Source organism: Helianthus annuus, chromosome 13 (assembly GCF_002127325.2).
Source record: "Helianthus annuus cultivar XRQ/B chromosome 13, HanXRQr2.0-SUNRISE, whole genome shotgun sequence".
NCBI lineage: Eukaryota > Viridiplantae > Streptophyta > Magnoliopsida > Asterales > Asteraceae > Helianthus > Helianthus annuus.
In genome coordinates, this window is record NC_035445.2 from 152032791 (window position 1) to 152051679 (window position 18889).

The following is an 18889-nucleotide window of genomic DNA, read 5'->3' on the forward strand; positions in this document are numbered from 1 at the left end:
TGAGTTGTATTAAGATGTTGTGTGGAATGAGGTTACAAGGGAACTCATATTTACTAAATATTACCTCTAATATATATATATAATGAACCTCTAATCATCCATAGTTACTTTTTTGTCTAGTATTCCCCCGCAAGCTAAGGTCGTGAACAACTTATAGCTTAGATCGTAAAAATGTGAATCTATGAGTAGGTAGAGACTTTGTAAAGATGTCTGCAGTCTGATCTTCTGTAGATATGAAATGTACCTTCAATTTTCCTTGTGCAATCTTTTCCCAAACAAAATGAAAGTTAATTTCAACATGCTTTGTTCTAGCATGGAATACATGATTCTTGGATATATATATATATATATATATATATATATATATATATATATGTGTGTGTGTGTGTGTGTGTGTGTGTGTGTGTAGCACCAAGATTATCACACCAGATGGTTAGAGTAGAAGTTGTGTGTGTTCCAAGTTCTTTTAGTCGGGCTTCTAGCTAAGTAGTTCAGCTACAGCGTCAGCTAAAGCTTTGGATTTAGACTTTGTAGATGATCGAGAAACTGTTTTCTAGTTTTCATGCGATCCAGTAGATGAGATTAGAGCCCATGTATATGGTGAATTCCCCCATGCATCGACGATCATCTGGACAACCAGCCAAGTCAGCATTCGAGAAGGCTAGTAGTGGGGAGCCCTGCCAGTGAGCATCAATAAAGCCTTGCAGATGATAACTAGAGCCATGGCGAAAGAGCAGGCCATGATGAGGTATGCCTTTGAGATATCGAAGAATGTGTTTGGCAACCGACCAATGGTTCTCGGTAGGAGCATGTATCTACTGGCAAACTTCGTTAACCGCAAATGTGATGTCAAGACGAGATAAAGTAACATATTGAACTGCTCCAATTACCTGATGGTATTTGAATGGATTAGATAGCAATTAATGATTTTCAAAAAAAAATCCGAAACCAAAATATCCGAAAATCCGTATCCGAAATTTTGGTTATCCGAAAACTAGATAATCCGAATTTTTGGATTTGGATTCGGATACGAATTTCTAAAAATTTTGGATAATCGGATTATCTGATATTCGAAAACTAAAAAGAAATAGTAAATATATATATATATATAGAAACGAGATCAGGAGAAAACGCTAAAAAGTGTGAGAACGGTGAGAATGCTTCCTGGCCCAACACGTGTCACGCGACATAGAGAAGGGCGGAGGGGCTTTTTTGTCCTTTCATATTTCTTTTTTTAAACGCGTGTCACTTCATCTTTCCATTTTTTGGCGTTTAATAAATACGTGGCGTTTTTATTGTTTTTAGATCAGGGTCATAGTAAATATTTTGGCGTTTTAAGTATTGTTTTGGCGTTTTTATTGTTTTTTAGATCAAGATGCAGGCCTATAATGTAAAAAACATTAGTAATTTTCTTGATTTTATTATATCAAGTGTTGTGCCATGTAGGATACGGACCTATAATGTGACAGGCAATTATGGCGTTTTGAAAAGATAAATAAATTCAATTTTCCATGTAGTGGCTTTTAATATAATAAATGTTTTGCAAAAATGATACCATCTCTTCATTTTACTGTTTAGCAATTACTGTTTCGTTCAATTTTCATCTGTCAATTAGTGTTGATTTTTCCAGTAATACTTTGTTTGGCGTTTTTTCGTGTTTTATATAGCAACATCGTGCTTTGCTAGCATCCGTTCTAACAGTTTTTCACACTATCAGGTGTTTTGGTGTTTGTAGTTTTTGGTGTTTTATACTCAATTTTTTTAAATTAGTAGAGAATTAGATAATAAACAACAGAGAATTAGATAACAAACAATAGAAAATGAAAAAAAAATTAAAAATTATAATCTAATTTCTCATCCAAATCTTCACTGTCATCAGCCTCTTCTACTTTAACCTTTTTGGCGTTTTGAACCTGTTTTTGAATACCTTATGTAGATCCTTATTTTCCTACATAACGTCCGTCTTTAGAAGATGCTTATTTTTTGTGGCATCCTTTATTGTGGGTTGATATATACTTGTTTGATGACATGTTGAAGACCAACGCTTGCTCTAATGTATTAATCCCTTCATGCCATCAATATATCCATCAAGAACAAAGTGACATGATGTTATATCAGTGTCATCAGTGTCACACCCTGACTTTTACAGAAGCGTGTTTAGGTGTGACTTGCTTAATATCATTGCATTCAACCATAACAAACATCTCTATAATAAAACCATGATGTCATCCATAAATTAAGTTCAAAACATTACAATCGTCATTGTTTGACACCAACTAAGACTTCCAGTTTACATAACAACCCATTGTTTTAAGTTCCCTACTGGACTTCACAAAAGATACTTAACAAAACGAGGCTTTGAACCATGTATCCTATCAAAGATATAATACATAATCCAAACCCCTCAACGCTGGATGACATCATTTATTGAAGACACATCTTGAAAACCCTTGATAGCCCGCCAGATCCATATTCAGTTTCCTGAAATACATGTAGTTTGAAAACATCAACAAAAGTTGAGCGAGTTCGTGAGTTTTGTATGTGTGCACGAATAACCTTGTAAAACTTATGTATGTATGTATGTTTCTGTAAACTGGTATGAAAGCAACAAGGAAAACAGATCAATTAATGTGTAGCTAATACATTAATATATGTGCAATGGTGTAGGAATGGCTCAATCCTTTATGCGTATTTCCTACCAGCCTCCGGCTGGAAGACATAGTCACCTCATGGTCCAACCCGCGGGCTCATGGACGGGGCTCGCAACACCCAATAGATCTATCACTCATGTCCCTCGGTCCTTAAACAAGGATTAATGGTCTTAGGTTACTCGCCTACCCATTCACATGATCTAACAGTACATTCCTTAGCTAACCATACCGTATGTAAACGTTTGTAAACAATTTGTAACATGTACTTCACCCCCAAAGTTATAAAACAAAAACAGTTAAAAGAAAAGGGGGACATGAACTCATAGTCTTGCGTTCTTCGTATCCAATGTAACTCAAAGCATCCTCTAGATCGCACGACTACCTACATACGTACTACGGTTTATTAGACGGGCGGGCCGTGCCTTGTCTTAGTATTAATTAGTGTCTTTGAGTTACGTTTCTTCGTGCCATCAACATTATTCCAAGTTATATAATTATTTGTTAAAATAATAAATATTTTAACTTAAATTATATTTATTAAATTTTGGAATATTAGTTAGAACAATATATTTCAACTTGTCACATTTATGTATTTGTATCGGTATAACTTCCCAAGGATGGGTGTATGCATACTCATATTTTAAACATATATATTTTGCCAAGTATCGGTGGTGTATTCCGGTGTATATTTATACGTACGAGAATACGTATTCTTATTGTGTTTATTAAGTATCCATATACTTAATTTTGTATTAACTTTTCCGGAATAATATTTCTAATAAAAATTTGTCAATATATATTCTCAAAATAAATATTTTAAGAAATCTTACATAGAAAAATTATTATAATTTTTCCCTTGGCGAAAATAATTGTATTTTCATTTAAACTTCAAAAATAATATATTTTCAAATCTAACTTAGAAAATATATATATATATAAATCCATTTTTCACCCAAAGATAATATATTCCAAGTTTATTCAAGAAAATATATATTTTCTCCCAAAAATAATATATTTAACGCTTGTCAAAAATATGATATAATTTTGTAGTAATTGCAAAAATCATATTTTTGTTCCCTTGGTGTCCAAAATATATTGATCACTGAGATATAAAATACATATTAATATAAAACTAATTATATGCACAATTTCGTTCTAAAAAATTAAATACACAGTTAAAAAGTTTACTCGATACATGTTAGTTGAATCCAAAATTGAAAACGAGTAAGGTTTACATTATTTAAAACTAACAGCTTTATACATGTCTATTTTTTAATTTACATGGAAGATATTTATTATTATCTATCATATCTATCCAAAATTGAAAACGAGTAAGGTTTACATTATTTAAAACGAGTAAGATATTTAATTTACATAAAACTATATAGCTAGTAGATTTTATTTAAAAATCTATTTAAAAAAATACCGGTGTATCTAGTAGATTTTATGTTAAATAAGAAATTTAATAAAAAAGATGAAAATAAAAAAAATAGATTTTGTGTTAAATAAGAAATTGATTAAAAATATGAAAATAAAAAAATAAATAGATTTTAGTTAATTAAGAGATATAATAAAAAGATGAAAATAAAAAAAAAATAGATTTTGTAAAATTGATTTAAACTTAAATAAAATTAGGTGTTAGTACCCAAAGGTGTTACATTGATAAAATTAAAAAATGGAAGGGTATTTTAGTCATTATATTGATAAAATTAACTAATTTTGGTGTTAGTACCCAAATTTGTTACAAAATTGAAACCATAAAACCTAAACCTGTTAAAAAAAGTTAGTACCTAAAGGTGAAACTACATATAAACCATAGGGTCCATCTGTGTAATTAACTCTATAGTAAAAAATAGTAAATAACTAGATTAGAATAAGGATTTATGGATTTTTTTTGTTATTAATGTTGAAAATTTGGATAATCGAACACATGTTGAGTTTTAAACTATGCACGAAACGGATTTTTTATTTTTTAAGTGGATATTCGTTTGAATATCTGAATCTGTGTCCGAAATTTCGGATATTAATATTAACTTATAAGAAATTTTACGATATCCGAAAACCGGATAATCCGATCTTGAACACCCCTAATAGCATCGCACTGTCATCAAAAGATAATTGTTGTGACCAGCTCATTGAAGATGGTACCAGTTTGCAGTCAGTGAATGCATTACGTTGTAGAATGTCCGGTATGTATTTCTTTTCCGATGAAAGAATATTCTTGCCTTGAGGAACCAGTTCAAGTCCGAGAAAATAGTCAAGAGTGCCAAGGTCCTTGACAGCAAAGGCTTAACCAAGCAGTTGTATGATATGATTGACACTGGTATTGTGGTAGTGTTGTTGCAAGTAAAGTTGATATCATCAACATAGACCAGAATATAGAGAATTGTTTTGCTCTGTTTGTAAGTGAACAATGATGGATCCATCTTGGAGCCCTGAAAGCCAAGTTTTGTGGAGAGCATCTGATAAGCATCCGTTTGTAATAATAATGAATCTTTGTTTTATGTTGCACCCAAAAAAGTTATAGAATCCAAAATAATAACACAACAACAACAACAACATCAACAAATAACACTTAAGTTAGTTCGAAGTTTAGGGACATAAAAAAGGTATCATGGTTTGTCGGTTATTATAACAATGCCTACGACAAACGGCCTAGTGGGATAAGTGATAACGAAGTTTACAAGACGGTTTATACAATCTACACGACAAAACATAACGATACGTTTTCCCACACTAGGGCTTGAAATAATTTGAGTAAGCGTGCGAAGTGGGTGCTCGTGCCCGAACGAGATTGCATAGACAAAAAGGCCTAAAACGTCTGAGTCAAATGAATTTGGTGTCAATGGTTCGGATGCGCGTTGCAACATTAAAATTAATGATGAAGTCGACTTCGAGGATGATGGAGAAATTCAAGAACTTCAACGCTCCATCGGGAGGGACAAAGCGAAGAAGGCATTGTCATCAAAATCTGTATATCCCGAAGACTCCAAAATTGATAACTTAATGAGTAAGTTCAACTAATTTCACGAGTTATAAGTGGAGAGGCTTCGGTTGAAACAGAAACTTAGTGAAGAATCAATTGAGATGGAGATGGAGAGGCTTGGATTAGGGAAAATATATAAATAAGTATATGTAAAAGTATTTGTATATTTATATATTTTTAGATCAGCTAACTTACACGTCCACTAATCCTAGTCCTATCTCAAATGGGACATCTTGGGAGTTCAAATATTGCATATTGCAGGTTGTAATGTATTTATCCTAGAATATATAGAAATCTTTGTTCAAACAAAATAATAATAATAATCTACACCACTGTCCACTATATGATTAAAATTCTCAACCTCATTGAAGTGTGACACATTTTCAACGATTCGATACCACTAAGCTACAACGCATTTGGTAAGTATTTGTGTATATATGAAAATAATATAACAACGTAAAGATTTGTTTATAATATATTATTATAAGCAGGCGCTTAAAATTTAAAAAATGAATCAACATGAGGGAAATAAGAAAGGTGGAGCCTCTGAGAAGTCGTATTCCTTCACGGGCTGAAAAATGGTACAGAAAGCAAACAGGCATCCATATATAGCGGGCCATGTGCTATGTGCTCTGTGTGTGTGCTTGCTCAATAATTTTGCATCAAAAGAAACAAAAACAATTCCGCCAACTCCTAATGCCTCTACCTATATGAATTATTACTTCGTTTAGTACAGTTGTAGCTTGTTATTTTATTTTTAAGGTTTTAGTTTTGTTGTGTTATTAACTTTTCTTTTGAATATCTAACAAAGCCTAGTTGTCCCTTGTCAGGGTATACATATTGGCGAAAGGTCACTCACGAGTTACTTCTGCGATCGCAGATAGCATTGATAACCCGGCCTGCAAGGCCGGCCCGTTAGGTTTATCAACCTAGGCTAAGGCCTAGGGACACCTAAAACAAGGGCCTCCAAATTTTATTTTATTTACATGTATTTTTATTTATCCACACTTTCTTCACACGCTTCAACACACCAATTTATTTTATTTACATATATTTTAATCTATCCACACTGTCTTAACACGCTTCAACACACCAAACCTCGTTACTTGCGACGTCTTTTAAATAACCAATGTGAAACTGATTGCGGATTGGGAGAAATTAGACAGAAATTAGGAAAAATCATCGCTATGGTTATTCAGTGTCTCAAATCTCAATCTGAATTGGTGATTTTCTTTATACCAATTCAATAGGTCTCCGACTTTGTAGTTCGCTTAGGGCCTCCAAAAACATTGGAACGGCCCTGCGGCCTGCCACCAATTCCAGAGGAAACCCAACGCCCAAAGGTCCATTATGGTAAACTCCTGGTCCGCGCATAACATTTTGTCACTCGTGGTATCGTTAGAACACTGCCTTTCTAAATTCTTAGAAGGGAGGACATTGTTCAAACTGATGAAAAGGCGAGTAGCTTAAAAATTTGGTGTAAATTAGGGTAGGCGTAATATTTGCCGTTAAAAAGGAATATTAGCTTTCTAAATGTCATGTATTTTGTTTTTTAAAATTTAATTTAATTGATGAGTAAATTATAGATATAGAACACTATTTTGTAATTATATTAGGGAGACTAAGACAATTGATATATTTAAAGAAATACATGAAAAATAAATTCACCAAGTTAGATGTAAAGAACTTCTAACATTTACAATAATGAACTTTTTAATAAATTATCATTTTATATAGCTTATGACATGATACAAAACTCCAATTAATATACCTTCAGTACATGTGAGGTTATGTATTTTCGCATGACAAACTTTTAGACAATTACTCGTCATTTCGCTTATTGTTTGTTATGTTCTTTTGATAGACGATTATCAAAATAAAACGTTAAATGCAGTCATGTGAAAAAAACACGAGACATTATCGTCTTTTTACTATAGAAACATTAAAACACTATTGTTCTTCACACCATAAATGGTTAATCACTAGCATTTTGTTGATTTATACGACTTAATTGATCCAAACACTATAAACAACTATATGGTGTGAGGTTACAGCGTCATGACTTCACAACTCATGGTTTCTATTGGACTTTTCGTTTGTTGTCGAAAATTCGTCTTCTTCAACCAATGATAATGATAGAAAAAATTGAGTCTTTTGGTTTAAATTTATTTCTTCCAGAAGTGGTAACCCAACACCTGCACTAACCATGGGATCAAGCGGTATGGCTCATCCGGAGAATCATCAAGACGGATCCACTAGTGGTCTTTTAACATATCAAGCTTTATTCCCATATGCTACACATAACTATGGGATCTAACACCACTCGGACCACTCCACTTGCTTTGCAGACAAGTGATTTGGACTGTTCGGCTGGTATTAGGCATTGGTCAACTCTTCATCGTGAACAAGGAGGAATGATGAAGGGGATTAATTCGGGTTATTGTACTTTTGATAAAAAGGATAAAAAGCCGAAATGTTCTCATTTGTCTTGCACTTGACTGCATTTAACATTTCATTTTAACTTTGTCTATCAAAGATTCATAATCTGCGACAATCATACGAAAAGGACAATATGCATGATTACTGAAGTTAAATGACAAGCAATATATGTTAAAAAGAAGGCTACTTTCCAAATGTTTATACAAAAATATTATATCAAACGATTATACTGCCAAAATCTTCAAGGAATCAAGAAGACAAGAAAGTTGTATAGGAAATGAGTGAATTTGTTATTAGAAAGTTACAACATGATGCGTAATAATCTTTCCAAAAACCGTCGCCACATCAGCAGTTGCATTCAAATAAAGGAAATAACGAAGGAGGTCCGGAAACAATAGTTGATCACATAGCAAAGTAGTTATCATTTGTAATATGACATGGCATGGCATGTCATCACAGGTTTCTATTCAACTACTTGACAAGAAACAAAATTACAATCAATTACTGCTAGTTAGTAAACAAATTATATAAGAAAAACAAACCTGTCTCAAAAAAAAGTTATCGTTTCTCTTTTGTTGTTTAGACTTCATGGGGCTGTTTGTCCAAATCAATGTCTCCCATTCCTGTATCTTCTTCCTCTTCACTGTCCTCGTCTCCTTCAACTTCTTCGTTCGCTTGACTTAACTTCGCCATCCGTTCAGCAAGCAATATATCCTCACGCTCACTCACCTGAACCAACCAATCATGTCGATGATAATTCTTTTTTTTTTTCTTAAAAACATCACTTCTTGTATAAACCCGTCTTAAAGCAAATTATATAAATCATTCCTGTAGTTAGATCAGGTTTCATGAGGTACAGAGCTTTAAACCTTTATTGTTTTTGTTTTTTAGATAAATGACATAACTGCCCTTCTGTTAAACATACGTTGTGAGAATAAAGTATAGGTTGCTATTGTCGGTGAAAGTGTGAAAGGAAGAAGTGCAATCATCTGATAAAAACGCAATGTTTGCAATGAAAAGTTGAAATCGAAACTGACCGCTCTGGGTGGCTCCTTTACGGTGAGTTTACCCTTGTGGAGCTCTATTTCTTCTGTACAAGCAGCAATTGCTTTTGTAAGAACGGAAATCCCTTGCTCCTAATAAACCATATAATGTCATAAATTAGGAACATAAAGAATAAAACAAAGTAACAATATCGATTTCACAACTACTTCTTAACAATTACATTAGTTAACAAGTCAAACTGAACATCTTAATTACCTTATCGAGAGTTTGAGTGATAAGAACATAAGATGGAGGAGCAACCAACTTAATTTTAACAGGACAATCCTGATTCCCAGCAGCTTCCGCCTTACGCATTGCCTCCTATAATAATAACAATATATAATATCACTTGCCAACTGTGTGTATATTATACAAGAATAACTTGTTGAGAGATAAAACGCCTTGATAAAACACCTTAATGTGAAGAACTCCATCAAACTGAAAGCATTTCATCTCAATATCTGCACGGATCTTTAAAGGCTGTGGAGTCATCCTTCTTCTAATGTTCTTAACTAATGAATCTTTGACTTCTTCGGTCAAAGCAGGAACCACTTTCGTAACCTAATCACGACAAGATTACATGTGGTGATTAACTGATTATTGACCTGTGTAAATGATAAAAAACGCTAGATCCAAAAAGCCTGCAAAGCTACCTCCACTCCATCGGGACCGATTTCTTTGACTTCACGAGTGAGTGAGTTAAGAATGGAATCCGGATCGTTCACAACTAGCTTAAAAGCCTGAAACCAATTCAACGTATGAGACGTATAACAATTGTTAGAAAGTACAATAAAAAATCATTCAGCAGTGTTGTTTTAACGCACCTCAAATGCATGACCATATTTCCGGTACAAAGGCCAACCGACATGAATGTATAGATCCTGTCAGTGTAGAGATTACAAAACAAATCAAATTACAAGAGTTAACACGTATACCAAATTCGAGTATAGTTGTATAGCTGTATGCCTGTATCTCTCATATATCAAAACACTGAAACAGTTCATGAAAAATACATAAATGCACATGACACTTTTTTTTTTGCAGATAACGCTTTCAAACACTAAATACGTAACGAAAGGCTATGAAGTACCTGTAATACGATTTGTGAATTTATCAGTGTGTAAGGCACCCTAAATTTGTTATCCAACGTGAACAAAGAATTAAAAACGCCTACTAAGTGAAATAACGGAGCACCCTGTTTGTTGGAGAATCTAGCCCTTGATCGAAGACACAAAAGCACAATTGAACGAACTCGTTCGGCACTTTTATTATAATAGACATTAGACCAATAATCAAAAATCACACAAATATATGAATTACATAACCCTATTTATAAAGACTCGTTCCTAAACCTATAAGAACTCAAACCCATAAAATAAACTAAATAAATAAACCAACCAGATAAACCTTATAAATTCGAACCAACAATTAACATTTAACAAACAGTTTAAATTCTAAATCGATTCAAGAACTCATAAGCGATTCATACTCCTTGCATCCGTGAATATCAAGATTAGTCCAACACCCGCTTCAAAGCAAAATCCATTATTCAATTGGTTAGAACTGACATTCATTAAAGATCAATGAAAGTTATTACTTTGATAATCTAATTGCTAGTCAGGAGACCATCTTATTAGTACACTCTTAAGGAAAAATCCTAGACTTAATTTATGTGTGCGCTTGTATAACTAAAGTGTCGAAGCCACAATAGCTAAGGAACACTGCTTCTACATAACTACATGTTTTCAAAATAATAAAAGAGATGGCACAGTGGCTCTACATAATACCTTATTGATAACCAAACGGTGCAAGTAAAACATAATAATAGCAAAATTATACTGACAACAAAAAAAAGAATGTTTCCATTATTAATTTCTTCACCAAGGGGGTTATCTAAATATTCCAACTCCATAATGTTGACTGTGTCTGTGTTGCTTCTTATCCTCATAAGTTTTCTTAAACTTACTCTAATTGCCCTAAATCAAGTTTTAGAAACAAAATCAATAAACTCATTACACACATCTGGTCTCTCTAAAAATAACAATCAACATCAGAATGATTCTAATTGCCCTAATTAAAATTTTAATACAAATTCAAGAACTCAATAGACATATTTAGCCTCTAGAAATAACAATCAACATCAAAACAATTATAATTGCCTTAAATGTGTTAATCAAAGTAACATTTCATTGCACATTAAAACATTCAGTCTCATAAAATGCAGTTTAATTAATACACATTTTAATATGAAGAAATTCATGATTACCTCAAGATCAATCTGCATAGTTTCGGCCACATGTCGCATAATCGAGTGCACAAGCTTACTCTTGTTATACCTATCTTCACAAATCTGAATATCCTCTTCAGATACCCTCCGCTTACTCAAATTAACATAACCTTTCTCTTCATCAACATGAAGAACCATAACAGGCTCCGTACGCCCTACCTTAATCAAGCTATTGATACTCCTAATACGACGTCGTGAGAGCTCAGACAACAGAATCATACCTTCGATGTTGTTGTACTCCAGTAGCGAAACGTAGGCGCACATCTCGCCGATGCTTTTGACCTGAATCATTACGGCCATATCGACGTCGGGGAATCGGGATTCGTACATGCGGCACTCGAGATTTGGGGTGCTGGAAGCCATTGCTGTGGTGGAGATTGGCTAGGGTTAGGATTTTGATCGGAATTTGGTGAATTGGGGAAGAATCGGTGAGTGTAAAAGGTGTTGAAGCGATTAGGGTTTTGTTAAGGGTTTGTTTGGGCCGTGTGTGCTTGCTTGCTTTGCTTGATGTTGATTTATTTACGTGGCTACTCGTAAACAACGCAATACGCATATGCCCAACAAAATCAATCCCGATCACTTTTGAGTCATCCACTGAACGAACCAAACAGAGCATTTCGAGAATAACTCGAGTCTACCACCAATTCTGGGAGAACTCGATAACCCATATGCCCGTAGACACGACGGTAAAATTACTGGTAAAACTCGTTTGCCTCAAGGATCGAACCCAGGTTTTCATGGGTCTCCTATCATTACGGCATTACCCACCAATGTCTCACTCTACACAAGTAGGAGTTAAACATGCGTCTCTCAAGAGAAATGCAAGTCTTCCACCACTTAATCTAAAGATCGTTGACAGCATTCATATTATTTGGACGCCTAAACTTCTTAAATCGATACCCTGTATACAAGTCGTATATGGGAGGTTGGGTGTGGAAATAGACACCTAGGTGTCCAAATAGATTGAGCCAGCAATTTAAATGATTGATTTCATGTATACCATACAGCGGGGAACACAACGTTTGTAAATGATTGATTTCATGTATACCATACAAATTTGAAAAATTATTTATGTATATTATTTTACTAGAGTGGTGCCTGTATGATGCGTTAGGAAACACACGTTTAGAATGGTGATTTCAAAGGTGTATACATGGCAGTTTGATTTAATTTTGAGTAATAACCATCATTGAAGTCAAAGTTTTCAACTATGTTCAGTATGTGAACCCGACCTATGAACCAAAAGAAAAAAAAAACTAAACAGGTCAAGTGACCCATCAGCGCAGCTAAACACCGCTAAGAAACTTTGTTGTGTTACTCCTCTCTATTTATAATGGTTTTTCTTGTCTATGTTTCTTTAGGATAACGATGTGAGACAAAATGTATTTGAGAATTTCAGCTTTATAAACTCTAATATATAGACCTAAGTAGGGGTTTAGGATCAAATATAAAGACTCCTAAAAATAAAAAGTCATACAAATGATATTAATCGGACTCTGATTGATCTCATTCAAGCGGCATTGGAATCGTCTCCTCAAACTCTACGATGTGAGATTTTAAGTTTTTTACTTTTAGATTTGTAGGTTGTAGATTTTAGAATTTATGTTTATTATTATTGTGTGTTTTATTTATTATTGTGCCTTTTCTATATTTGCGTTATTGTGTCTTTTTTCCTCGACATTGTGTTATATTTTTCGGGATTGTGTTATATTTTGCTCGACATTGTATTATCCTGTGTCCGTCTTTGTACACTTCTTATTTTTAGGAGTTTTTGTAAAATAACTTAAAATGTAACTTCACCCTCATTTTAAGATGTGAAACACTCTTAAGGGGCTGTTTGTTTAGCTCTTAATGAGCCTCTTAATGGTTCAGACCTCTTATGGGTTTAGCACTTAATGGTTCATACTGTTTGTTTCGCAAGCAGATGTCAGAATGATTCAGACATTTGCCTCTGAATGGTTAAGTATTATACTGAGTCTGAATGGTTAAGACCTCTAATCTGAATTTGTCAGATATTTGCCTCTGAATGGTTAAGCATTATACTGTCTCTTAATGGTTCAGACCTCTTACCGGTTCAGCACTTAATGGTTCAGACCTCTTACTGGTTCAGTACTTAACCATTCAGAAGTTGTCAAAAAGCCCCTAAGTGTTTTAAAATCACAGTAAAGTTATTTTTTACTCCAAAGAGTTGTATTTTAAGTATGGGTGCAAACGAGTCGAGTCGAGCTCGACTAGACGCTCGTTCAACTTATGAAGCTCAAGCTTGGCCAATTCGAGCTTCATTTCTAAAGCTCGAGCTCGACTCGTAGATAATTTTTAAAGCTCGAGCTCAACTCGGGCTCGGCTCACTTATTATTTTTTTAATTAGTTTATATCAATTATCATTAAATTATAGGTATCATGTGAGTTATTACAACTTAAATGCATCTGTTACAACTTGAATGAAATACTTAGGCTAGAGGCTATAGTGATGGTCCTTTAAGGGAGGATGATCCGCCACGTAGGCGCCACGTCATAGTCCTCCTAAGGATGGTCCATCCCACAAAAGTAGAGAGTATGGGAGGATGGTCCATCTCTATCCACTATGTACAAGTAGTAATGCCTAATGTACAAATCAAACACAAACACAAACAAAAGGGGGCCCACCATATTGGATCGTCGCCAACGTCGTGATCTTGCCGGTGAGGACGGGGATGTGGGGGGGGGGGGGGGCATGGTGTTCCACCCAGCACTGAAGCTCGACGGTATGGGGACGGAGCCCATACCGCATAGCCTTACAAAAATGAAAAACATGTAATCAATGGATCGGTTACATTTATGAATTAGGAGTATCCACGAACCACTAAGTGGAAATCGTGTTTAATGAGCCATTAGATTTGGGCATTCCCTTGATGGCACAATATGGGCCGATAAAGGTACGGGTTGAAGTTTGCCGTCAAGAAGCAAGAGATGGAGAGCTAGAAGATTTTTACTTATCGTCGTTTTTTATTATCTATATTTAGTTTCCTCGTTTATTCGTTATGTTTATTATAAATATTAGGTATCATTACTATTTTAGTTAGTTGATTATTTTGATTAAAATAATTGCTAATCTTTTAGCTTGATATTTGAATTTATCCCTTAAAAATATATGAATATAATAATTAGTGTTTGAGCCATTTGAAGATGTTCTGCTTTATGTCAAGTCGTGTCTTAGCTTTGTTCGAGTCAAATGGCTTATGAAAAATACTATATTTTAAATCCATTTAACATAACTGACTTTTAGTATGCACATCAAGTTTAAGTTGCATAGTTCGAGAGTGTTTAAGTTGCATAGTTCGAGAGTGTTTAAGTTGCATAGTTCGAGAGTGTGGTGCCTACATGCGCCTACCCCTTTTCATGCTCACACTCCCATTGCAATAGTCTAGTCTTTCATCCCAAAAATCCAACTAAAGTTTCATGAAAATAGCTCAAAAGATACAAAACCCTGAAACTTTCATGAAATTTCCTCATTTCACTCCTGATTTGTTGAGCATCCATTTATGAGGCCCCACTAATCTAATCTGAGGAGCCTTATTATTTTCATTACTGATATAGGGTTTTTATACATTATTTTCACTACAACCCTCCAACTTTTTATTTAATTCATATTGCACCACCAACTAAAACAATTTTTTTTTGAAGGGCTCCAACTCTAAACAAATAACAGCGTAAATGTTATAATGTTTATGCAATTATTTAACATTTAGTGAAGGATTTAGAAAAAAAAAATAGGGGTATTAAAAAAAAGAAAAAAAATTGGACCTAGCTATCCTAATATTTGCTCAAGGATACATATAAGAAATTTGTGCGCTAATTTTGCACTTCGCTGACAAAGTTGAGGGGTGACACGGACGATCACTAAGCCCTTCATAGATCTGCTTGTGTTTAACTGTTTAACATCTTAAAACAGGGCCGTCTCCGAAAATCACAAAAAAAAAATTGGCCCTGTTCGAGATAAAAAATTTAGGCCCTATTCGCAAATCTTCATATAATATTAACTCATCAATCATTCAATCAAATATATAAATACTAAAAACCCATAACACTACGATAATGGTTATGAAATAGATAAAACAAATTAACAAAAATAGTGTAGCAAAAATGATCAAATTATTGAACCTACTTGCTAAGCGAACAGTGTGATTCTTCTAGCGTTTTTCGAAGCAAAGCTCTCGATCAACTACTTGTAATCCATAGTATCTAATATTTCACTTTCAATAGAAATTGTCGCCAAACCGTTTAGCCTTTTTTATGACATTGTAGAACGTAAATAGGTCTTCAACAACTTCAACTTTGATAAACTTCTTTCTGCCGATGTCACGGTTACCGGAATTGTCAACAACACTTTATATGCATTTATACCATTAGGATAAGTAGTACTGCGTTGGAAGATATAGTCTAAAACATCAAAAGGGTTGTCAATGTGTCTCGGTAAAAATGTGTTAATCAACTTCAACTCCGTATACAAGCCCATATTTTTTTTAGACTAGTCACTTGGCTTGTTAATTGGGCCATTTTTTAAAAGTTTTAAAGAAACCCTTATTTAAAAATTTTGTGTCTTTTAGCAGGCCTTATTTATACAAATATCTAGAAATTATATATATATATAGGGTGGAGTTAATGTAAAAAAGACCAAAAATGTGAGAAAGGTAAGAAAGAATCTCAGCCATTAGATCTAAATTAATTGAAAAGGGTATAATTGTAAATGCATTAACAAATTCAAATATGGTAATCCTTGATTTAAGGATTTGGAGAGAGAAAATCCTTGATTTAAGGACTTATAACCGTCCATAATTAGAGCATGTTCATGACATGGTGTTTTAAATAAATTCATAGTTCAATTCATGGTGTTTTTACAAAAAAAAAATATAACACCATTCAGTAAACAAAATATAACACCATTCAGTACACAAAAAACACCATTCAGTACAAGATATAACACCATTCAGTAAACAAAAAATAACACCATTCAATAAATAATATAACACCATTCAGTAAACAAAAAATAACACCATTCAGTAAACAAAAAAATAACACCATTCAGAGAAGAAAATAACACCATTCAGCGCATCATTAATGAAAAGAAAATAACACCATTCAACACATCATTAATGAAAAGAAAAATAACACCATTCACAGAAGAAAATAACACCATTCAGAAAAGAAAAAAAAACACCATTCAGCACATCATTAATGAAAAAAAATAACACCATTCAGAGAAGAAAATAACACCATTCAGCAAAGAAAATAACACCATTCAGTAAAGAAAATAACACCATTCGGAAAAGAAAATAACATCATTCAGAAAATGAAAAATAACACCATTAATGAAAAGAAAATAACACCATTCAGAAAAGTTAGGGCTCGCTAATTTCTTCGGTTTTTGTTGTATCAGAGCTTCGGCACTCGATTCATCATCTTCCGCTTGCATAGGTTCCGGTGTTCTTGTTCTCTGCATTCTAGGGTTCCGTCAAACCCTTGCGATCTTCATCAATCGGATCAAAACATCGATTTCTGCTTCATATTTCCAGATTCTACACTATTCGAACACAAATCAAACAATCGGAACATAGATCTGTGATAATTTCGAACCGAATCTCTCACTGTTTTTGAAGATTCAAACGTGGAGAAATTATTTCAATTCAGAACATAGAAATTGTTTTTGAAGATCTGTGTAATTCACTGCTTCAATTGTTTAATATGGAAGAAGAAAGAGAGAGAGAAAGAGAGAGAGAGAAATTGTGAGCGTATGAGAGAGAGAGAGAACGAAATTGTAGGGATTTGATTTACAAAATGAAGATAAAAAGACACAATTGCCCCTGTATATTTCAATTCAGTCCAAATTAACAAAAATATTTTGCAATTTGGTCCCTATTGATCTCAACCATTAGATCAAAATATCTAATGACTGAGATTCTTTCTTACCTTTCTCACACTTTAGGCCTTTTTTACAGGATCCTAACTCTATATATATATACACACACACACACACTTTTTAAAAAAATTTCGGGCCTTATATTGATTTGGGCCCTGATCGCAGGCACCTCCTGCACCCCTAATAGACGGCCATGTCTTAAAAAATAAATTTATACGAGTTCAAAGAATGTTGACCATCTTAAAGTTAACTTCTTTTAAGTGATTGTGAAGATATTCTGTCACGCACAAGCAATATGTCTAAACTCGTCTCTGATATTTAAGGAACAGTGCCCATTATGTCTAAGTATCATTTCCGAAGAGACACTATAGTATCTATTCAAGACGTGACACATGTTACACCATCCGTAAGGGGAGTGGCGACACATGCACCCTTTTTGTATGAGTGGTCGTTTGCTCCTCTCCTCACAACGTATGCTAATAGGCCCTACTTGACGCACAATCATCAAGTTAAAATTAGAAGATGGTTATTATTTCTGTCATTGGTTTATGAAATATGTTTAGTATACGGGCGATTATTTACTAACGAGCCTATTCATGAGTTGTCGAACACATCGATAACGGTACTGATATTTATTTTTTTAGTTTTCATTGATGTATAACACATGTTTCACAACTTTAATTCTTTTTGTTACACACGACAATATATACTTTTGTTAGTTAAACCGAATACAAAGTTAGAAATGAAACTATTTTATTTTTGTAATAAGATATTTTTGTAACCAGAAGAAATTTCCATAGAATTTTCTCACAAAACGCGTCCTTTGTCCAACAAAACAATTTATATAGCCCACGTTCAAGAGTTAAAGAAACAAACACTGCCCATTCACGAAACTTAAACTTAAACTCAAAACAAAACAAAACCAAACCACAATGATAGATGAAAGAAGCAGAGGACCACCCTACGTGATCCTACTCGCGGTCGTGGTGGTGCTACTGATCGGAATCCCCATGTTTCTTGGCGATGGCAGCGAAGCGTTAACGGAGTTCATAACCGAGCTTTTGAATCCGTTTGGTCTGTTACTCCTCCCCATTATTCTCTTATTGGTCATCCAATACCTCTCCTCTGATTCCGGATCATTCGTCTCCACCATCTTGTCCTCTAGCGAACCTAACCCCATCCACTGTGCTAGCGGATCTCCAGTCGGCGTTGCGCTTGTTCTCATCCTTGTACTCTTTCTTTTGTATAGTAAGTTTTCCATCTTCGGCGGTGATGGAGACTCAGAGTAGTGACGGAGGAGTGTTACTAAACGTACCTCTCACACATTAAAAATAACCTTCCTCTTATGAGGATGTATATATTGTAAATAGGGGTACATTTAGAGTCAACGAGTCTAGTTTGTTATCGGACATGTTTCAAGTCGTTTTCATATTTTTTTCCCATGATTAATTCTTCTTTTTTTGGGAAATAACGGCCGTACGTCGGTGCATTTTTTAGTATGTATTATATTTCACTTTTACGGTTTTACCCCTCCTTCGCCGAGCTATGTTATACTTGAAAAAGTTAGGGATTAGGATATAAATGAA

The 18889-nt window shown here is 34.1% G+C and overlaps 1 protein-coding gene across 2 annotated transcripts; it reads right to left on the bottom strand.

Moving 5' to 3' along the window:
• Nucleotides 1–8322: 8322 nt before the first annotated feature.
• LOC110899864 (eukaryotic translation initiation factor 2 subunit alpha homolog) lies at nucleotides 8323–11916 on the bottom strand. Of its 2 annotated transcripts, XM_022146762.2 has the most exons (8): nucleotides 11387–11904; nucleotides 9945–10001; nucleotides 9774–9860; nucleotides 9535–9681; nucleotides 9337–9441; nucleotides 9114–9212; nucleotides 8619–8805; nucleotides 8323–8547 (listed from the first exon to the last, which is right to left on the bottom strand). In XM_022146762.2, the coding sequence occupies exons 1-7, from the start codon at nucleotides 11768–11770 to the stop codon at nucleotides 8656–8658; spliced, it is 1029 nt and encodes a 342-aa protein (XP_022002454.1). In that variant the 5' UTR covers nucleotides 11771–11904; the 3' UTR covers nucleotides 8323–8547; nucleotides 8619–8655. The 2 variants fall into 2 exon arrangements, with proteins under 2 accessions (XP_022002454.1, XP_022002453.1); XM_022146761.2 differs by having other exon boundaries at nucleotides 8346–8805; nucleotides 11387–11916.
• Nucleotides 11917–18889: the final 6973 nt, after the last annotated feature.

Excerpts from the sequence above, each read along its gene's own strand:
- LOC110899864 (XM_022146762.2), bottom strand. The coding sequence starts at position 11,770 with ATGGCTTCCAGCACCCCAAATCTCGAGTGCCGCATGTACGAATCCCGA. Across the intron at positions 9,682-9,773 it reads TCGGTCCCGATGGAGTGGAG|GTTACGAAAGTGGTTCCTGC; the intron begins GTAGCTTTGCAG and ends TGTCGTGATTAG. Across the intron at positions 9,442-9,534 it reads ATGGAGTTCTTCACATTAAG|GAGGCAATGCGTAAGGCGGA; the intron begins GTGTTTTATCAA and ends TTATTATTATAG.